The sequence below is a fragment of the Gymnoscopelus braueri genome (genome assembly GCF_963280865.1).
Source record: "Gymnoscopelus braueri genome assembly, chromosome: 24".
NCBI lineage: Eukaryota > Metazoa > Chordata > Actinopteri > Myctophiformes > Myctophidae > Gymnoscopelus > Gymnoscopelus braueri.
Window position 1 is genome coordinate 3680581 of NC_137626.1, and position 23329 is coordinate 3703909.

Sequence of the window (23329 nt, forward strand, 5' to 3'; positions counted from 1 at the left end):
TTTTGCACCTTATGAGCATGTTCAAATACAAAGAAAAACTTATTTTAGTCTATAAGGAGTCTTCCTTAAAAGTTTATTTAGAGCACGAGTCTTTTTTCTGCCAGGAGTCCTTGATGTGAAAATGTTTGAGAAGTGGAGCAATCAGTGGTGAGTGTGAGAAGATAGATATATAACTGAACATTAAATTAACAAATGTCAGCCATCATTGAAAGAGAAAAAAAGAACAAGCTTTATTGTATTTCAATATCTAACACACTTCAGCCCTATACACATTTTGGTCATTTGAAAATAGCAGATCTACAAGCTCAAACGTACGTTGTGAGCTTGTAGATCTGCTATTTTCAAAAGGTGATTTATACATTTTGAACTTGTGAATTGGGACATTCTGCATAATGAGTACTTTCTACTTTTGGTTTTTTAAGTAACCTACATTTTGATGTAGATACTGTTGTACTTTTACTCAAGTTCATTTTGAATTCTGGACTTTTACTTGTTACAGAGTACTACTTCTACAATGCAGTATTGATACTTTTACTTAAGTAAGAAATGTGAGTAGTTTTTCCAACACTGACATTCAGTCATACTTATATTACACACATGCTCCATTGTATACAGTATGTGTAGGCACCATGGTCGGACGCTAGGGGGCGCCGGTGGTTTGATTTGGTAGTAAAAGTACACACCATGATGCTGAGCACAGAGTAATTTAGAAAGAGAGTAATGACAGTAGCGTCGACTCCCATTGTAAGAATGGAATGCGGAAGTGCTCTGTCTGCGTCAATGAGATAGTTCCAATGTTTGGAACTATAGCCCATAGAGGCCCGCTTTGCGGCGAGATCAAAGCGTGACGTTACTCTCTCTTCTACACTCTGGCTGAGCACAGACAGGGTTGCCATGTCGGCTTATTATGAGCGACTTTGGGCTTCTTTTTCTGTATAGTTGCTTGTAAATGTTGATGGTTGCGTTTTTTTGGGCTTGTTTGTTTCTAAAGTGTAGTTGTTTATTTGGGCTTGTTTCTAAAGTGTAGTTGTTTATTTGGTCTTGTTTCTAAAGTGTAGTTGTTTATTTGGTCTTGTTTCTAAAGTGTAGTTGTTTATTTGGGCTTGTTTCTAAAGTGTAGTTGTTTATTTGGGCTTGTTTCTAAAGTGTAGTTGTTTATTTGGGCTTGTTTCTAAAGTGTAGTTGTTTATTTGGTCTTGTTTCTAAAGTGTAGTTGTTTATTTGGTCTTGTTTCTAAAGTGTAGTTGTTTATTTGGTCTTGTTTCTAAAGTGTAGCTGTTTATTTGGGCTTGTTTCCAAGTTTTTAAATAATTATTTTAAACCAGTGGTTCTCTAATATTTTCATGAACATGTTTTGTGCCAAAGGGGAGCATTTGTGTTGTTAGAATGTTTAAAAAAATATATATTTCAAGATTATTTTGAAAATAGCCAATCTACAAGCTCACAAGGCGTCTCAGATCTGCTATTTTCAATTAGCCGATGATATTTAAAATGCTCATGTGGCCATATATAGTTGCTTCTTTTGGGCTTGTTTTCCCTAGATTTCCTGGTTGCTTATTCACACAATCTGGCAACACCCTTTAGGGCTTGTTTTCCTATATTTCCTGGTTGTTTATTTCTCTCACACAATCTGGCAACACCCTTTTGGACTTGTTTTCCTAGATTTCCTGGTCGCTCATTTCTCTCACACAATCTGGCAACAACACCCTTTTGGGGCTTATTTTCATAGACCACGGTTTGCTTGTCTCTCTCCCAGAATCTGGCAACTCTGATCGCAGGCTAGCAGCTAACAGGCTAACAGAGGCTAACAACAGACATGATGCTGAGCCCTTCATCTTCATCATCATCATCATCATCACCACCATCATCCTCTTCATCATTTACTTCACAGCTCTGAGTCTACATGAGGAGGTGAGTTACACACACACACACACACACACACACACACACACACACACACACACACACACAGAGGTGTGGCTAGCTAACAGTGTAGAAATGTGTGTGTGTGTGTGTGTGTGTGTGTGTGTGTGTGTGTGTGTGTGTGTGTGTGTGTGTGTGTGTGTGTGTGTGTGTGTGTGTGTGTGTGTGTGTGTGTGTGTGTGTGTGTGTGTGTGTGTGTGTGTGTGTGTGTGTGTGTGTGTGTTAACATTGGGTTCTTCTCAAACTTTTATTTTTTATTTTCCATTTGTTGTTTCACTCTCAGAGTTACAGACCATAGGGCTCCATCATCATCATTTGGACCCCCTTCCAAGGACCCAGGGGGTCCCCAGACCCCCCCCCCCCCCCCCCCACTATATGAGTTATTATATGATAGTAAAAGTGATCCTAACCCTAACCAACCACACAGCTTCATCTAGCTATTAGCTAACTAACACTGAAGCCCTCTATGTTTATGTTATGTAGGGAGTGGTGGAAAGTAACTAAGTACATTTACTCAAGTACTGTATTTATAAGTACAATTTTGAGGTATTTTTTACTTGACTGGAGTATTTCCAGTTTCAGTACTTTTACTTTTACTCCACTATAATTATTTGAAAACTTTAGTTACTAGTTACCTTGTAGATTTAGATTTTGATTATAAAACATGCATTAACCACTTCAGCTTAAACTGAAAATAGCAGATCTACAAGCTCACTGTGAGCTTGTAGATCTGCTATTTAATACATTTTAGACATAATATTATAAGTTGTGAAAGGGGACATTCTGTGCAATGAGTACTTTTACTTTTGGTACTCTAAGTATAATGTTTATGACAATACTTTTGTACTTTTACTCCAGTACATTTTGATTACCAGACTTTTGCTTGTAACAGTGTTTCTACATTGCAGTATTGATGATACTTTTACTTAAGTAAAGAATGTTGAGTATTTTTTTTTGTTGAGTCATGTCAAGGACCCCCAGAATGATATGTATATGAGCTGAGGACCCCCACCTCAAAAATATGTTGTTCCAGGGACCCCCCAGAAGCAAAGATTTGAGTTAAAAAATGAGCTTTAAAACAGATATTCAAAGATTAGCAAAAAGTTTCACGATAAAAATAAATAAATTGCAGATCTACAAGCTCATAGCGTGGCACGAAATGTGACTCGCTATGAGCTTGTAGATCTGCTATATGTTTATGAATTATTAATGTAATGTACATGAGAACTACACATCTAATAGACATGTTATTGTTATGTTACACACTGAATAATTAATGTAATGTACATGAGAACAACAACTAACCTTTTTAAAGATTTTATTTGTCATCCAGGAAATTTTGAAAATCTGCCAAATCAAAATTTTACAAAGTGGGAACATGGGAACATATATGTACATATGATGTGGGAATGTGCAGGAGTACTACTGTAGCTTTTTGGGCCAAGGTTGCATTATTTCTCACTGATATAACGGAGATAAACATATACCTTATTTGCCACACATTTTATTATTAAATGATGATTCATCTCTAAGATCAACACCTCACAAAAAGAGGGCGTTTCTGGCCGGTTTAACGGCAGCAAAGAAAATGCTTGTAATGAGAAACCACCTCATAATCTCAATATTCACCGTTGGAAGCTGTCCTTCTACCAAGTCTTGAGATTGTAGGCATCCAGTGCTAGAGCACAGGGCGCAAGGACAGAATCAATTCAAATATTACTTACTGCGGCCCAGAAGGTTAAATCAGTACTCCACTAGGGTTGAACACTTGTACTGACATCTGAGACTGAACAAAAATAATGTTGTTTTTCTGTTTTCTCTGTTTTTTTGTGTTGTTTTTTCCCTTTTACTTTGTAACAAGATTAGAGGGTATCTAACACAATTATTTTTTTATTGTTTTATTGTTTTTCATTTCATTGCATTATCTAAAAAAAATATCGTATTATATACATGTATACATCATAGTTTTACCTTTCCTATAATGCAGGGGTCTTCAACGTTTTCAGGCCAAGGACCCCCTAGCTGAGAGAAAGATGAAGCAGGGACCCCCTACTCTATATTGCATACAATTGTGTTTCATATTAACGTTTTTTTTTTAACTTTAGTCTGCTCTTTTTTCCCTCTACACCTATAGCCTCTTTGCCAAAAAAAGTTCTCCTCAGAAAAGGAATTCTAGGGTTCAAGTGGTTAATGTAAAAAAAAAAAATCCTATCACACAAAGATTTGGCGGACCCCCTATAGTAGCTCTGAGGACCCCTTAGGGGTCCCGGACCCCCTGTTGAAGACCCCTGCTATAATTTCTACGAACCCGGGGGTCTGGTAGGGGGGTTAAGAAGCGACCTGGGCCGTTTTGCAGCCAGAGGACCGCCAGATCAGAGGAAGAGACTGTCACAGCTGCCGACAGGCAGGCAGACTATACAGTACATGACCATACGGACAATCTATGTACTGAAAAGACACTTTTTTTTTGTCACCGTGGGAATTTGTATGAACTGCTGGCCCACACAGTGATGTGAATCTAATGTCTCTTACCTCTGAAAGCTTGTTTTAAAAAAGATCAAATAAAAAGTTGGTCACAAAAAAAGAAGAACAACTAACTGTCTAACTATTAATGTAGGTTGATACTCAACTCCTCATGCTTTCTGTAGCTCAAGCTCTCTGCTTCCTAGGTGGTTAGTGATTGCTATAGCTCTACATGTTACTAGGTGGTTATTTGTTTCTATGTTACTAGGTGGTTATATATATTTCTGTTACTAGGTGGTTGCTTTATGATGTTTCTATGTTACTAGGCGGTTATATGTGTATATGTTACTAGGCACTTAGCTCTGGTGGTCCATAGCCTAGAAGGAGTTCTCCCCATTTTCAACCTATAGTTGGTCCTCACTAATGCTCATGAAAAAATGGTTTTAAAAAAATCTACTCAGTCTCAGAGGAGGGCTGTGGACAGTTCAGAGTCCCGTCTACCAGTGACATCATCAATGGGGAATCCAAGCTAATAGAAACTGCAGCCTTTCTATTCCTGGAAAGTTGCGATGCAATAATAGAAGCCATTGTTCTCGCGTTAATAAAAGTCGAATTAAAAAATGTGAAATCTTGTTGTTGTTTTTTTTAAAAACCTTTATAAACTATAAAGTCAATGCAAGCTTCCACATCAGTTTTGCAAAAAAGCGTCTTTTATTTATTCGGACCGAGTCAGAATTTTGCGTATATTCGCATAATCGGCGGTGTGTAATGACCTTAACGATGATGTCATTGGTAGACGGGTTTCTGGACCGTCCACAGCCCTCCTATGAGACACAGACCGAGTAGACAAAAATTGTACCATTTTATCATGAGTATTAGTGAGGACCAATTATATGAACATAGGTTGAAAATGGGTGAAGTGGTCCTTTAAGGCTATGGGACTTTGGATTCTTCGCGCGCGCACCACAGGCTGCACAGCCTCTCGTCTGCAGTCAAAATAAAAAATACTCTTTTCGCTACTCGCCAAAACAAAGAGGGTTTTATGGAGTTGAAAGCCAACTCTACTAAGTGGGAACACTCTGAGCCCCCCCCCCACCTCACGTCTAAAATACACTATTTGGCCAAAATGTAAAATATTTCACCGGAAAGAAAACATTATTTCGTTACTCCGCTGCGCCCCCTACAGGTACCATAGCCTTAAGGAGAACTCCTTCTAGGCTATGGATCAGAGCTACAGTACTAGTAGGCACTATATTCCATGGCAGCAGACTGATATGCAGCACTATGTTTATGTCTATGTTTATGTTTATGTTTATGTTTGTTTATGTTTATGTTGCAGGGTTTCCATGGCAGCAGGCTGATGTGCAGTACCATGCGGCACCACTGGCTGCTGTTGGGGGCTTGTGGATGGGTGCTGCTCATCCTCATGTTCGCCAGCAAGTTCATCAACTTCAGAGCAGCAGATAGTAGGTCAAGTTCATCAACTTCAGAGCAGCAGATAGTAGGTCAAGTTCATCAACTTCAGAGCAGCAGATAGTAAGTCAAGTTCATCAACTTCAGAGCAGCAGATAGTAGGTCAAGTTCATCAACTTCAGAGCAGCAGATAGTAAGTCAAGTTCATCAACTTCAGAGCAGAAGATAGTAAGTCAAGTTCATCAACTTCAGAGCAGCAGATAGTAATAATAATAATAATAATAAACTTTATTTGTATAGCACCTTTCATGACATGAAATGCAGCTCCAAGTGCTTTACAGAGCAAGGATACAATTACAGTTAGAACCAATTTAACAATAAAGCAAACAAAAATAAAATAAAATAAAATAAAAGCAGTAAAATGCAGTAAAATGCAGTGGCCCTCGCCACTACACAACTACAACACAAATGGATATAACTTAAATGTAGTGGCCACTGTCCTCTACAACACAGCTAAAGAAATATCCACACTTCACACAATTGCCAATATTACATGTGTACCTTGTGTACCTTAGTAATATATCTTCACACAATTGTCAATATTACACCTTAGTAATATATTTTCACTTAGTAATATTACACCTTAGTAATATATTTTCACCATGTTTACCACGTGTGGACTAGCCCAGGGGATCTGCTAACTTATCACATCCAAACCACACACCGTACACCCCTGAGAATGATATCGGGGTTATACAAGATATATAGAATAAACATAGACAAAAGGATCTGCCCTGGAGGGTCCACCACGTGTCGACATGCCCCAGAGGATAATTCACTAAATCCTCCGGATGGAGTTATCAGACTAAAAATAAAATAAAATAAAATAAAAGCAGTAAAATGCAGTAAAATGCAGTGGCCCTCGCCACTACAACACAAATGGATATAACTTAAATGTAGTGGCCACTGTCCTCTACAACACAGCTAAAGAAATATCCACACTTCACACAATTGCCAATATTACATGTGTACCTTGTGTACCTTAGTAATATATCTTCACACAATTGTCAATATTACACCTTAGTAATATATTTTCACTTAGTAATATTACACCTTAGTAATATATTTTCACCATGTTTACCACGTGTGGACTAGCCCAGGGGATCTGCTAACTTATCACATCCAAACCACACACCGTACGTGTAGGTCAAGTTCATCAACTTCAGAGCAGCAGATAGTAGGTCAAGTTCATCAACTTCAGAGCAGCAGATAGTAAGTCAAGTTCATCAACTTCAGAGCAGAAGATAGTAAGTCAAGTTCATCAACTTCAGAGCAGCAGATAGTAGGTCAAGTTCATCAACTTCAGAGCAGCAGATAGTAGGTCAAGTTCATCAACTTCAGAGCAGCAGATAGTAGGTCAAGTTCATCAACTTCAGAGCAGCAGATAGTAAGTCAAGTTCATCAACTTCAGAGCAGCAGATAGTAAGTCAAGTTCATCAACTTCAGAGCAGCAGATAGTAAGTCAACTTCATCAACTTCAGAGCAGCAGATAGTAAGTCAAGTTCATCAACTTCAGAGCAGCAGATAGTAAGTCAACTTCATCAACTTCAGAGCAGCAGATAGTAAGTCAAGTTCATCAACTTCAGAGCAGAAGATAGTAGGTCAACTTCATCAACTTCAGAGCAGCAGATAGTAAGTCAAGTTCATCAACTTCAGAGCAGCAGATAGTAGGTTAGCTGACCTCCTGGAGCATCTGTCTTCTTAAAGGGTCTACACCATGAATTTTTTTTTAACATTCAGTCATTCATTCTCATTTCAGAGATTTTCAGAATGGGCAAGTCTGAACAGGCCATTTCAGAATGGCAATGCAAGTGACATCACTTGCATTGCCATTGCATTGATGCTGGCCAGACAGAATTGCTCAGTAGCCCCCCCCTGCCCAAGAGGACGTTTTGGTATTGCAGCTGAAAGTGCTGTATAAGCCAGAGACAATTGACTTGGGATGAGTATATCTGAGTGATGATTTAGGCTCAAACCTTTTGAAAAAGGTTTGAGGGACATACACCATATGATATTAAATATTTAAAAAAAAATGTAATTCATGGTGTAGATCCTTTAAAGATTGTTCTGTGGAGGACTTTCAAAACACATAATCGAGATCGAGAAATAATGTATTTATATTTTTTACATGAACGTATTGATATTGATCTACGGTAGTCGGTAATAATCGACTACATTTATTTAGTCTGACAGCTTGAGCTCCATTTTATACCAAGTTGTAGAACGGTGACAGTAGCCACACACTTTGTGAGCTTGTAGATCGGCTGTTTTTAATTTTCTCTTAATCGATTAGTTGATTGATTGATTGATTGAAATTTTTATTAGGCAAAAGAATGTAAAACAACACAGTTACATTTATAATGCTTTTGTCTAAAAGGTCCGGCCAAAAAAGTCCTTGCGGACTTGTTTCCGTTGGGGTCCTTGAGTTAATTTCATAGACATATATAGTAGCAACCAAACAGTTCAAAAATCAACATGAAAATACAGATAATACAGAAAAAATACCACTATGTACAAAAAAAAGCATGAAAAAATATATGTACAAAAAAAGGGGGGGGGGGAAGCATGGAAAAATAAAAATTATATACAAAAAAAGCATGAGGAAATACAAAATATGTACAAAAAAGAGGAGGGAGGGGGGGGGGGGTCGTCTGTCTACAGGGAAACTTGTACTAGCTCCTCTTTCGGCCTCCAGAAAGATGGGTTTTTAGGGCTGTTTTGAATGAGCCCAGCGAACTGCATTTTTTGAGGGATGGGGTTAGACTATTCCATTCCTTGGTGGCTGTGCTATAGAAGGAGAATTTGCCCATGTTTGTTTTATGGGTGGGTGGTACCAGATTGTTGTTTACGCTCCCTCTAGTTTCGTGGCTGTGGGTGTCACTAACTTTTTCGAGGTATTTATACAGATATCAGAGTCGTATAGGGGGCATATCGGGCAAATCCGCATTTACAATTTTGAAGACCAGACCCATTTTTTGTTGTTTAACCCTGTCTTCCACCCTGAGCCAGCCTAGGCTGGCAAAGTGAGTGGGAGAGAGGTGGGTCATGGGCCCCAGTCCGAGAAGTAGTCGGATCAGTTTGTTTTGGGAGGTTTGAAGCTTAGTCTTCAGTGACACTGAGGTGTTGGAGTACCAAGAGGAGCTAGCATAGTCAAAAAGGGGCCCCTAAACATGACCTTTTGACATCTGCTGGGGTAAAGATGACCACTAGCTCCTAAAACGTGTTGTTTTCCTTCCAGACTATGGAGAGAAGACGGACGCCCACAGCTGGACAGAGCCAGGCGGTCAGGGAGCCCGGTCTGAGGCTGTGGACGGGCCGGACCGGCCGGACAGGCCGGACCCCAAGCCTTCACATGTGGTATGAACCCATTCAAACCGGGAAAGCATCTGTGTTATTTTAGATTGTAGCTATATATATATATATATATATATATATATATATATATATGTATGTATGTATGTATGTATGTATGTATGTATGTATGTATGTATGTATGTATGTATGTATGTATGTATGTATGTATGTATGTATGTATGTATGTATGTATGTATGTATGTATGTATGTATGTATGTATGTATGTATGTATGTATGTATGTATGTATGTATGTGTATATATATATATATATATATATATATATATATATATATATATATATACACATACATACATACATACATACATACATACATACATACATACATACATACATACATACATATATATGTATATGTATATATGTATATATATATATATATATATATGTATAGCTACATACTAGGCCTGTCCCCGACTAAGGATTTCTATAGTCGAATCTGATTGGCCAATAGTTGCCTATAGTCGACTAATAATCGACTAATACATCCAGCTTTTAAAAGGGGGTCTTTGAGGAGCTTTCCAGGGGGTCCTCGGCTAAATTACTGCTAACTCAGAATCAGAATCAGAATCAATCTTTATTGTCACATCACATTACAAGTAAGTGGGTGAAATTATTGGTTGTGCAGGCTCATCATTGCAGTTAAAAGATAGTCATCTCATAGAGAGAGAGGAGAAGCATAAGGTGCATAATATGACTAATCTACATATACGATAATGTGACTGAGTGCATAGAAGTGTTTAAAGGATCTACACCATGAATTTAAAAAAAAAAATTGATATTTAATATCATATGGTGTATGTCCCTCAAACCTTTTTCAAAAGGTTTGAGCCTAAATCATCACTCAGATATACTCCCAAGTCAATTGTCCCAAGTCAATTGTCTCTGGCTTATACAGCACTTTCAGCTGCAATACCAAAACGTCCTCTTGGGCAGGGGGGGGGCTACTGAGCAATTCTGTCTGGCCAGCATCAATGCAATGGCAATGCAAGTGATGTCACTTGCATTGCCATTCTGAAATGGCCTGTTCAGACACGCCCATTCTGAAAATCTCTGAAATGAGAATGAATGACTGAATGTTAAAAAAATATATTTTTTGGGGTACAAGAGACACTGGGGAGCCCAAAAAATACTAAAAAACCCCCAAAAAAAATAAATTCATGGTGTAGACCCTTTATACTCTGAGGGTGAATGAATGGAACCAAAATAGACCCTTTTTTTTACGGGTCCAATTGGTTCAGATGGAGTGTCCATTTGTACACTCTCAGAGTTATGGGGGGTTGTGGCCTAATGCATAGTAAAGTGGGGGTCCAAACTTTGGGTCTCGATCCCCAGGGGGGTCCCCAAATGAGTTTGGGGGGTCCCCAGATGATCAGCTTAATGTGCAACATTCTCACTCAACAGTAAACAAACCAACATACAGTATAAGTGTATACAGGGTATCTGCACATTTATAAAGTGACAATTTAAGGACTTTTAAGACCTTTTTAATATAAAAAAAAGAGTCAAAAGTGATCATTCAACAAACTATACTATAAAAAAATTGTCAAACATTGGCCAAATTGTCAAATATTACAAGAGGCAAACATTTTCACAATACTGTATTTATCTGTGGAACAGAGTCAAACTAAATGTAATGCCTCAACTCCTAGAGTTCAAATATGATTATTTTAGGGGGTCCTCAGTTCAAATATGATTATTTTAGGGGGTCCTCAGTTCAAATATGATTATTTTAGGGGGTCCTCGGTTCAAATACGATTATTTTGGGGGTTCACGACTTCACGGCCTGAAAGGTTTGAGAACCACTATTCTAGAGCATCTTTAAAAGTCGTGTGTGTGTGTGTGTGTGTGTGTGTGTGCGTGCGTGCGGGGGGTTAGTTTCCGCCCACGGCGGCGGCACCGACGCCCTCAGACTGGCAGTGGGTGACGGAGCGGCGGATGGAGCTGCTCGCGGCCGTGTGCCAGGAGAACGCCACGCTCAGGAACCTCACGCACGTCTCCATCAGCAGGTTCGTCCTGGACCGCATCTTTGTGTCCGACAAACACAAGATCCTCTTCTGCCAGACGCCCAAGGTGGGGAACACCCAGTGGAAGAAGGTCCTCATCGTGCTCAACGGTGAGTGTCCCCGTCACAAGACCTCAGTGCTGCGTTTCACACGGGCCACCACACTATATTGTGAGTGGTGGAAAGAGTACTCACTTTTTTTTTACTTAAGTAAAAGTATCGATACTGCAATGTAGAAATACTCTAGTTAGTTAGAGAGTCAAATAGCCCGGAACATAAATGTCTATTTGCAACCCTTTCCCCTGGCCTACATAAACACATTATGTCTTGAAACAGAAATACGCATTAACCCATTAACTGCCAGAAGTATTTATGAATATTTCTGGCCAGTGCCAGAGATTTTTCATTGAAAAAAAAAAAAAAGTACCCAGGAGCCGAGATACAGAATTTTTTAGTTTTAAGTTAACAAGGAAGTGGATAGGAGTCTAGATCTTCGAAAAATCATATCTCCTTGGTCTTTGGGTCAAATTGATTTTTTTTAAAGTTCGCGTAGATCTACGCGACTGGCACGTGGCGGCTTTAAATAGGTTCGCGTAGATCTACGCGATTGGCAGTCAATCAGTTAACAGGTGCAAATAAAACCATTCGGGCTGTCACATGAGCGTTAGAATAAATACATACAGTACAGCCTTACACAAACATGACCATTATGTTGTTGGACGATATTAACCCAACAAAATAGGATCAAACCAAGAACTCAATAGGTTGTTTTGTGGGATAACCCCCCCCCCCCCCAGTGAATGTAGTGGATATAAACTACAGCAATGTGTTCACGTCATGTTTCCGCTCTTAACATGCATGTAGTATACTATACCATTCTTTAAAGTATGATATGATATATATGATGATATATCGGCTAATGTAGCTACTTTTGGGAAGTTTTGGAAACTCTTTTTGAAAATGTTGACCTACATTGACATGAGCAAAATAGGGCTGCCAGGTTAAAAGTGGTTAAATACAGTAGCATTTAACTATTTATTCAACTTTCCTTTTGGTATTACTTGAATTATATAGGTTTCTTTTTTTAATATTGTGAGACTTTCTTTGTTGACTGCACAAGGAACTGTACCAACAGTCAGTTAAAAGTCAGACTGACTGATTGACTGGTTTGGTTGATGTAGTGTATGAATGGATGGTGCAATGGTGTATGGTGCAAACTTGAAACTGAGATGGGTGTGCAGTCTTAGTGGCTCAGTGTGTTACTTAGTTTGGAAATTTGAAGATTGAGATAAAGATCTATGTCAAACAGAAGATCCCCCAAAACAGCCATGGTACCTAACAGGTTTGAAACTAGAGCATTTTGTTGAGGTAATTATCATCATCCAGCAAAATACAGAAAAACACAGGGTCATTTGTGTAGTTTGATGGCTTTATGTATTTATTCTAATGGACATATATGGTGACAGCCCAGAGTGGTTTTATTAGTTTTTTATCATGTGTGTACATAATATGTCCACACACACACACACACACCCTTTCCTCAATAAACACACATTTTTCTTTAAACACATATCATTTGTTTAAAGAAAACTGTGTGTTTATTGAGGAAAGGGTTGCAAACAGCCCTGAGCAATGGCAAACAGACCACACATACCTGCTCAAACAGGTTCTCACATAAAGGCTTCTATTCACTGCCTTTATCCAGTAATATCAGTGATTAGACTTAAACATGCTGTAAGTGATTAGTTGATTTAAACTAAATGTTATTGTTCAAACGTTAAAGCATTCCAACAGTAATCAGTGCTATAGAGTGTTTGTTCAGGTGTCCGGCTCTTTAATAAGTGAGTCACCCATTTCATCTAATCAGGAGAAAGAACCTCATAGAGATCACGTATCAGCTTGTGTTCCAATTCCAAATTTGTCTGCTCATTTATGTTTCCTCACTGCCAATTTAATTTATTTATCCTGTATGAGTTCTCTCTCCTGATTGGATTAAATTGGTTGTAAATATTTGAAAAACATTTCAAAGTAAAATGTTGAGGCATGTGTGTCCATAGTAAGCTGCATTTAAAAAAAAAAGTTTCTAGGTGAAAGTATGGAGTTGTGATGTACCAAAATCTTCCATTGACTTCCATTATAATTTTCTGAACTTTTAAAGTGAAATATTTCTAAATACGACAAAACATTTCAAAGATTCATGATTGAGCACACGATTCCACAGTAAGTTGAACATTTTAAAGTTTGAATGGTGTTTCTAGGTGTAAGCATGTAGGACTTCGAGGGCTTTTTTTTTTTTTGCACTGGCAGATTCGTCTGGTCCCACGCTATGTAGAACTAGTAGCGTGCCAAAAACGTGGAGGAGTATGGGGTGTGTGTGGGGGGGTGGGAGTTGTGGAGCTTGCAGTGTACAAACGTTTTAGCATCAAAATATACTTTGAGTACAAAAGTACAAGTACAAAAATGTTCAGAAAATAGCAGATCTACAAGCTCATAACGCATCACATTGTAGATCGGCTGTATGTGGTTACTGTAGGTTTTGTATTAATAATAAAATCTGCAAAGTAACAAGTAACTAAAGCTCTCAAATGCTGTCATTGTAGTGGAGTAGAAGTAACAAACATGGAAAGTAAAGTAAAAGTACCTCAACATTGTATTGTACTGTGCATTGTAAGCACTTGTATAGTACTTGAGTAAATGTACTTAATTACTTTGCAGCACCACTGCCTGACAGCCAATGACTGACAGATTAGGTAGCACCAGCTGCAATGATTGCTAGAGTGTATAGGTACATGGGTTTATATTAATGTATACATCACACAGCTTAGATCTGTGCACACTTGGTGATGTAAAATAAATATCTGTAGTGTAAAAAATGTGTCCACAGTGACTTTACGAAAACACAGAGCATTTCTCCTCTGTCCTTCTCTCTCCCCACTAGAAATAACATTGACTTTCCCATAGACTTTTTGGGGTGTTTAAAGTTAAATATTTCAAAAACTACAAATTATTTCAAAAAGAAAAGTACAAGCATCCATGTCCATAGTAAGCTGGATTTTTTACAGTTTGAATGGAGTTTCTAAGTGAAAGTATGTAGGAGTAGTTAGGTGCCAAACCTTTGCGGAGAAGATAGAAATAAATGACAATAGCTATAGTGTGCTCGCTGCTGCTGCTGCAGCGAGCCCACAATAACCTGATAACTGTTGACCACTGTGCCACCAGGAGAGTTATTATAATAACCTGATCACTGTTGACCACTGTGCCACCAGGAGAGTTATTATAATAACCTGATCACTGTTGACCACTGTGCCACCAGGAGAGTTATTGTAATAACCTGATCACTGTTGACCACTGTGCCACCAGGAGAGTTATTATAATAACCTGATCACTGTTGACCACTGTGCCACCAGGAGAGTTATCATAATAACCTGATCACTGTTGACCACTGTGCCACCAGGAGAGTTATTATAATAACCTGATCACTGTTGACCACTGTGCCACCAGGAGAGTTATTATAATAACCTGATCACTGTTGACCACTGTGCCACCAGGAGAGTTATTATAATAACCTGATCACTGTTGACCACTGTGCCACCAGGAGAGTTATTATAATAACCTGATCACTGTTGACCACTGTGCCACCAGGAGAGTTATTATATTAACCTGATCACTGTTGACCACTGTGCCACCAGGAGAGTTATTATATTAACCTGATCAATGTTGACCACTGTGCCACCAGGAGAGTTATTATAATAACCTGATCACTGTTGACCACTGTGCCACCAGGAGAGTTATTATAATAACCTGATAACTGTTGACCACTGTGCCACCAGGAGAGTTATTATAATAACCTGATCACTGTTGACCACTGTGCCACCAGGAGAGTTATTATAATAACCTGATCACTGTTGACCACTGTGCCACCAGGAGAGTTATTATAATAACCTGATCACTGTTGACCACTGTGCCACCAGGAGAGTTATTATATTAACCTGATCACTGTTGACCACTGTGCCACCAGGAGAGTTATTATAATAACCTGATCACTGTTGACCACTGTGCCACCAGGAGAGTTATTATAATAACCTGATCACTGTTGACCACTGTGCCACCAGGAGAGTTATTATAATAACCTGATCACTGTTGACCACTGTGCCACCAGGAGAGTTATTATAATAACCTGATCACTGTTGACCACTGTGCCACCAGGAGAGTTATTATAATAACCTGATCACTGTTGACCACTGTGCCACCAGGAGAGTTATTATAATAACCTGATCACTGTTGACCACTGTGCCACCAGGAGAGTTATTATAATAACCTGATCACTGTTGACCACTGTGCCACCAGGAGAGTACTCCACGGTGGAGGAGATCCCAGAGAACCTGGTCCACGACCACGACAAGAACGGCCTGCCTCGCCTCTCGTCCTTCAGCCCCCAGGACATCACTGAAAGGTCCGGTTCTGAGACCCCACCCCATCCCATTAATATTAAGGCTAAAAGGATAACACACAAAAAAGGTCATGGATACTAATTTCCATTGTGGTCCTATGTATTCAATTCATCAACATAGCATAACACATTTACACACAAATACATACAAATACAAAACACTGTTTTGTACAGAAGAAATGTACAGAAGAGATGGGGGGGGTAATTACATTGACCTCCCCTTGTGGTCTCCTGATAGATGTTTTTTCAGGCCAATTGTGAAAGAAACCAGTGTTACACATCCTTTAATGCAGTGGTTCTCAAACTTTTTCATGTCAAGGACCCCCAAAATGACATGTATTTGGCCATGGACCCCCATCTCAAATATTTCGTTCCAAGGTCCCCCAGAAGCAAAGATTTGAGTTACAAATGTTCGCTTTAAAATATATATATATATTCAAAGATTTGCACACATTTTCATGATTTTTTCAAAAATAGCAGATCTACAAGCTCATGGCACGGCACTCGGTGCCGCGCCATGAGCTTGTATATCTGCTATTTTTGAATAGCCAAAGTATAAAAGGTTAAAGTGGTTAAAATTATTGTGATGCTATATTGACACATTTTGCTGGGGACCCCTGGAACGCCCCCCACGGACCCCTGGGGGTCCCCGGACCCCACTTTGAGAACCAATGCTTTAATGGATGATGTCAAGACATTCAACATGTTGGTGTCAGAGTAGTAGAATGAGAACTTTCCCATGTTTGTTCTATAGATGGGTGTTAACAGATCATGCTCCCTCTAGTGGTGTGGCTGTGAGCGTCACTCACTTTAGAGAAGTAGTTAGTCAGGTATGAGGGCACCGTCTCTTTGACTATATTAACCCATTAACTCTCTCAGTGCCACGCCCCGACATATCCCGAGTTTTTCCCGAGTACCCTCAGTGCCAGCACGAGAAATCCCGAGTTTTTACTTTTGACTGTGGTCGCGTTATTCTGTTTATTTTTCATGATCACTTTCGCTTCCTGACTCCTCCAGACTCACCCGGAGCCGGATGTAAAAAAAAAAATTCATTTCCGGGTCACGTTGTTTTTCTCCAGTGATTTTCGGCCAGAATAGGGAAAGTCACGGTTTTTCACACGGTATAAAAAGCGAACGGAGAGGTCCACGTCTACTCTCTTTGGTCTGGGTGACGATCAGTCATCGTAGTCGTGTATCGCATCGTAATTTAGCGCGATCAACGATTGTCGAAAATGTCAACATCCGGTTCTGACCGGATATGACGTGAGCCTGTTTGGGAGGGGGCGAGTGAGCCAGCGAGATCATCAATGTGTCGATTTGTTGCTCTCTACTGGTAGAACTGTATTATGGGTTTAAAACCCCAATCAGATCATTTATTTGAATGAAAAATTACAAAATTACAAAATAAAAAAAAACGCAAATTCCTGGCAGTTTGGGAGTACTTTATGAAAATACTCTTGGCACTGAAAGAGTTAACACCGGGAACGCATCTGTATCATTTTAGATTTCTTTGCCTATTAAAAAATAGCAGATATACAAGCTCGTGGGTAGATCTGTCTGCATGTCAAAATATTTTGTTCCAGGGACCCCCAGAAGCAAAGATTTGAGTAAAAAAATGTATATACAGTATATATATTCAAAGATTCACACAAATATTTCACAATTTCACAAAAATAATAGCAGATCTACTAGCTCCTAGCACGGCACTCGGTGGCGTGCTATGAGCTTGTAGATCTGCTATTATTGAAAATCTTAAAGTGACACAGATGTGTTCCCGGTCTTAACACATTGACTGCCAGAATTATTTCTGATTTTTTGCAGTTTATTGCCAGAGATTTTTCATTGAAAAAAAAAAAGTACTCAGGAGCCGAGATACAGAATTTTAAAGTTTTAAGTTAACAAGGAAGTGGATAGGAGTCTAGATCTTCGGAAAATCATATCTCCTTGGTCTTTGGGTCAAATTTAAAAAAAAAAAAATTTTTAACTCGTTCTTGGCAATCAAGTGATGGATTCTAAAAACTAGTACAAACTAGTTAACTCGATCTAGGCAATCAATGTGTTAATGGGTTAAATACGGATCCCAGTGATGTTTGCTTAACCCTGTCTTGACTCCATCTAGTTGATAAACTATTCAGTGTATCTTAGGATGGATGGCTTCTGGGCTGTGGAATGGAACGTCTTCCATGTTGCTCGTTGTACAGTACAGTACGTTAACCTGAAAACCGCTTCAACATCCTGATGAAGATGATGATTATTCTCAGTCTTATTAATTTTATTACCTTATAAATACTGATGAAGATGATGATTATTCTCAATAATCTTATTCATTGTATTACCTTATGAATCCTGATGATGATGATTCCTTCTTCTTAAAGGTTACACTTCACCCATTTTTCAACCTTTTCTTCTCCTCTTGCATTGATAAAAGGTCATGTTTTAAATCTGGTTTGAAATGACAAAATATAGACTATGTCACTGGCAGATTTCTGACCTATACACTACTACTGTATACTATTACTCTGAGACACAGACCAAGTAGACCGAAATGGTACCAATTATATGAAGATGGATAGGTTGAAAATTGGTGAAGTGCTTCTTTAATAATCCTATTAATCTTATTACCTGAAAAAGCCATTTATGATGATGATGATGATGATGATGATGATGATGATGATGATTCTTAATCTTATTGTCAGAGTTACTGCAAAGCATTGGTTCTCAACCTTTTCTGGCCACGACCCCCCCCAAAATAATCATATTTGAACTGGGGACCCCCCCCCCCCTGATAAGCACTTGGAATTGTCGGAGTTGAGGCATTACATTTAGTTTGACTCCAGTTCCACAAATAAATATTGTGAAAATAGCAGATCTACAAGCTCACAGCGCCTCGCGCTGCGTTGTAGATCAGTTATTTTCACGATTATTATTTGACAATTTGGCCAATGTTTGACCAGGTTTTATAGTATAGTTTGTTGATTACTTTTGATGCAGTAACTAATGGCCTTTTTTCATTTAATTTCTTCTTCTTTTTTTTTGGTCATTAAATTGTCACTTTACTGTCACCTGCGTCACAGGTTGAGAACCACCTCTGTAAAGCACTAATTACTACTAATTAATCTACTTACAGTTTACAGTTTAGGCATTTAGCAGACGCTCTTAATCCAGAGCGACTTACAGTAAGCAAGGATACAAGATAATACCTCACAATACACATAATACATCAAATGCATAGAAATAGTAATCTAATAATAAAGTAATACATAAGTAAACCAATAATCTAATAATAAGTAATACATGCGTAAACCAAGAACCTATCATCAGCCTGTACATTGAAACTATACACAAGGATGCCAGGCCAACAATGACCTGATATCTGTCTACATAACATGCTATCTATAACTATAACTATATAACTATAACTATATAAACTATACACACTATAGCAGAGGTCTTCAACAGGGGGTCCGCGACCCCTAGGGGGTCCGCGGAGGTACTGCAGGGGGTCCACGAAATTGTTGTTTGATTAAACAATATTTTTGTTTGGGAAAAAAAAAAGTTTTTTTCTTCTTTTCCCCCAAAATGTCAAATTGTCTTTAAACATAACATGAATCCATAGCAAACAGATAAATGGAGGCACAATGCACAATAACATGGTATGTTTATACATATTTTGTAGATAATTTTGCACACCTGGGCAGGTGCGTATAGGAGCAGGCAATATAAAACACAATTGTATACATAAATATACAATATATGTGGTAGCCCCCCCTACCCTACGAGGGTCCCTGCCCCATTTCCCCATCAGTTTGGGGGTCCCTGGCCTGAAAAGGTTGAAGACCCCTGCACTATAGGATGCCGGGTCAACAAATTAACGTGGCATCTGTCTGTCTATATAACATGCTATCTAAGTTACATTTTAGCCGTAGTCAAGGTCGTCAAGGCTAGTGCTACGGGCTGATGGAGCTTTACCTCCCCCATGCATTAGGGTTAGGGTTAGGTCTAGTGCTACGGGCTGATGGAGCTTTACCACCCCCATGCATTAGGGTTAGGTCTAGTGCTACGGGCTGATGGAGCTTTACCCCCCCCATGCTTTAATTGAGTCTCACATAGGGCTGCACGATTCTTGCTAAAATGAGAATCACGATTTTCCTCCATAAGAATTGAGATCACGATTCTCACACGATTCTCACACGATTCTCACACAATTCTTTTGTAAATATAAAAATATTAAGCAAAAAAATAATAATAATAATAATAATAATTTTTTTAATTGAAAAAAGTGAAAATCGAAAATCGAAAAAAGTGAAAATCGAGATCGCATAGGTGTCTGAATCGAGATCGCGATCTTTTTTCGATTAATCGTGCAGCACTAGTCTCACAACCCCCTCTCTGTCTCTCCCCCCCCCCCCCCCGCCCTTACAGACTACACACCTACTTCAAGTTCTTCATCGTGCGGGACCCCTTCGAGCGCCTCATCTCCGCCTTCAAGGACAAGTTCGTGAAGAACCCGCGCTTCGAGCCCTGGTACAAGCACGACATCGCCCCGTCCATCATCCGCAAGTACCGCAAGGCCAAGCACCGCGACCTCGCCGCCGCCTCCTCCTCCTCCGCCGCCGGCGGGGACGGGCCGGGCCCCGGCCCCGGCCTGCGGTTCGAGGACTTCGTGCGCTACCTGGGCGACGCGGCCGAGGGCCGGCGGCGCATGGACCGGCAGTTCGGCGAGCACGTCATCCACTGGGTGACGTACGCCGAGCTGTGCGCGCCCTGCGAGATCCGCTACAGCGTGGTGGGCCACCACGAGACGCTGGAGCGCGACGCGCCGTACATCCTGGCGGCGGCGGGCATCGAGGGCCTGGTGTCCTACCCGGCCATCCCGCCGGGCATCACGCGCTACAACAGGACCAAGGTGGAGCGCTACTTCGCCGGCGTCAGCCGGCGGGACGTGCGGCGCCTCTACGCCCGCTACCGGGGCGACTTCAACCTGTTCGGCTACCCGAGCCCGGACTTCCTGCTGGACTGACTGACCCAGAGAGGATCATAGGTTTGGGGGATTCCGGAGGAACCCGGGGGAGGAACCCGGATTTTCCAACGTTGAGGAACCAAGGAATCGGTTCCGTCACGTTTTGAAACCCGTTTCCGGAACCGGGTTCTATCTACACCATCAGAGCTGGTTGAGTGGTTCTCAAACTTTGTACCTCCATAGCTTAGAGTTACAGACCTGTAAGGGTCCATTTGGTTCCATTTGTACACTCTCAGAGTTACAGACCTGTAAGGGTCCATTTGGTTCCATTTGTACACTCTCAGAGTTACAGACCTGTAAGGGTCCATTTGGTTCCATTTGTTACACTCTCAGAGTTACAGACCTGTAAGGGTCCATTTGGTTCCATTTGTTACACTCAGAGTTACAGACCTGTAAGGGTCCATTTGGTTCCATTTGTTACACTCTCAGAGTTACAGACCTGTAAGGGTCCATTTGGTTCCTTTTGCACACTCTCAGAGTTACAGACCTGTAAGGGTCCATTTGGTTCCTTTTGCACACTCTCAGAGTTACAGACCTCTAAGGGTCCATTTGGAACCCCCCCCCCCCTACAGGAATGAGGCCGTTAAAGGGATAGTTCACCCAAAGAATAAACATGTTTTTTCTATGGATTAATCACCCCATGGAGACTTGAATTCATGGATATTTTTTTGTTTTTGTCTCAATCCTAAACCAATAATTTGATGACCAAGTGGACCGGTAGGCAGCGGTTCTCCATGGGGTGACTAATCCATAGAAAGAAAGTCATTTTGGGGGTGAACTATCCCTTTTTTAAGAGAGTGAATCGTTGAAGGAACCGGAATGGTTAAAATCCTAAAGGATGCCAACCCTACCCTAAGGAAGGAGTGAATAATAATAATAATAATAATGTAAACTACAGCCACCTACAGTCAAACACTCCCATCTCAAGTTGAGTGTGTTTAACATACCTCTTACATCAGTCAGTGTTCCGTTTACTCAGATGAAGCAGTGCAGTATTAGTCGACTAAAAGCCTGATTTAACACTCCTCTGGAGCTGAAAATAGAACTGATTTACACTCCTCTGGAGCTGAAAATAGAACTGATTTACACTCCTCTGGAGCTGAAAATAGAACTGATTTACAGGGGGTTGGAAGCACGTGATTGGCTGGTACTGTATATTAGCGATGACGGATGAAGTGTTGCACAATGGGGTTATTTAACATTTCATTATTACAGTGTTTTTGTTCTTTTCTTTTTGTACATGTATTTAACAGGAAGTAAGTCTTTCTGCTGTGCCTGGACACTGGACTGGCACCTACAGAGCAAGGGATGTTTTTTTTCTACATTATTTCAAGGGTTCCCAAACTTTTCCGGCTGCGACCCCCCATTTATCATATTTGAACTGGGGACCCCCCCAAAATAATCATATTTGAACTGGGGACCCCCCCCCTGAATATTGTGAAAATAGCCGAAAGAGCATGTTTCGGCTATTTTCACAATCTTTGCCTCTGTCTTACGTACAAAATGTGCCCCGATTTGGTATTAAAAAGGTATTAAAATTGTCACTTTATAAATGTGCAGATACCCTGTATACACTTACATAGTATGTTTGTTTTGTTTACTGTTGAGTGAGAAAACAATGTTACACATTAAGCTAATCATATGGGGACCCCCCACCCCATATGTAGAAACCCCCAGTTTGGGAACCACTCCATTATAATGTGATTAAAAAGTCCCTGCCGTTCTGTAGTGCAGTGTCTTTTCCCAACCTGGGGGAGGCACCAGAGATCACTACTATGTCTGTTTTGTGAGGTAGTACATTTTAAACATGTTGCACACAATCATAACTTGCATTTTTGGGGTCATTACATTGTCTAAAGTAGTCTACATTACATTGTCTAAAGTAGTCTACATTACATTGTCTAAAGTAGTCTACATTACATTGTCCAACAAGTTTCAGAACCTAGCGAAAACAGCCGATCAGTTTGTAGATCGGCTGTTTTCGCTGTTCATCGTACGAGAAGAAGCCTATAATAAGCCTTAAGCGGGGGGGAAAAGAAGTTGGGACCCACTGCTGTAGTTCTTTTAACCCTTTAAGACCGGGAACGCATCTGTGTCATTTTATATTTATTTGGGCTATTCAAAAATAGCAGATCTATCTGCTATTTTGGAATAGCCAAAGTTTACAAATAATGGTTAAAGTGGTTACACAATGCGTTCCTGGTCTTACTGGGTTAAGCTGTAATGAGATCGTATCAGTTAAAAGGGGATGTAAGTGATGCGTCTTTTGTTGTTGTTTTTGCCTCATCACTTCCAATTCCACTTGTTAATCCCGTAAGAGCTCTCTCTCCTCATTGGATAAAACTGATATCCCGACCTTTTTTACAAAATTATTTTCCGTTTACTGAAGAGCTGGGGGAGACATGGAGAATCATGTTACTGAACAAACACTCTATATAGCAACGAGTACACTGTCTCAATGTAGAGCTATTTAACACTTATTTAAGTTAACCCTTATTTAACACTATTTAACACTAAGAAAATCACGTACACCCCATTTAAATGGAGGATAGTACGCACTTGTAATGTTGGTTCATGATGCTTGAATTATCCAAGTATCCCTACTGGGAAAAAAAACTGC

At 39.9% G+C, this 23329-nt stretch overlaps 1 protein-coding gene across 2 annotated transcripts; it reads left to right on the forward strand.

Moving 5' to 3' along the window:
• The first annotated feature begins 1768 nt into the window (after window positions 1-1768).
• chst10 (carbohydrate sulfotransferase 10) lies at window positions 1769-22708 on the forward strand. 2 transcript variants are annotated; one of them, XM_080422346.1, is made up of 6 exons: window positions 1769-1911; window positions 5726-5852; window positions 9098-9216; window positions 11113-11350; window positions 15587-15692; window positions 20112-22708. In XM_080422346.1, the coding sequence occupies exons 2-6, from the start codon at window positions 5747-5749 to the stop codon at window positions 20707-20709; spliced, it is 1167 nt and encodes a 388-aa protein (XP_080278472.1). In that variant the 5' UTR covers window positions 1769-1911; window positions 5726-5746; the 3' UTR covers window positions 20710-22708. The 2 variants fall into 2 exon arrangements, with proteins under 2 accessions (XP_080278472.1, XP_080278471.1); XM_080422345.1 differs by having other exon boundaries at window positions 1787-1911; window positions 9098-9213.
• Window positions 22709-23329: the final 621 nt, after the last annotated feature.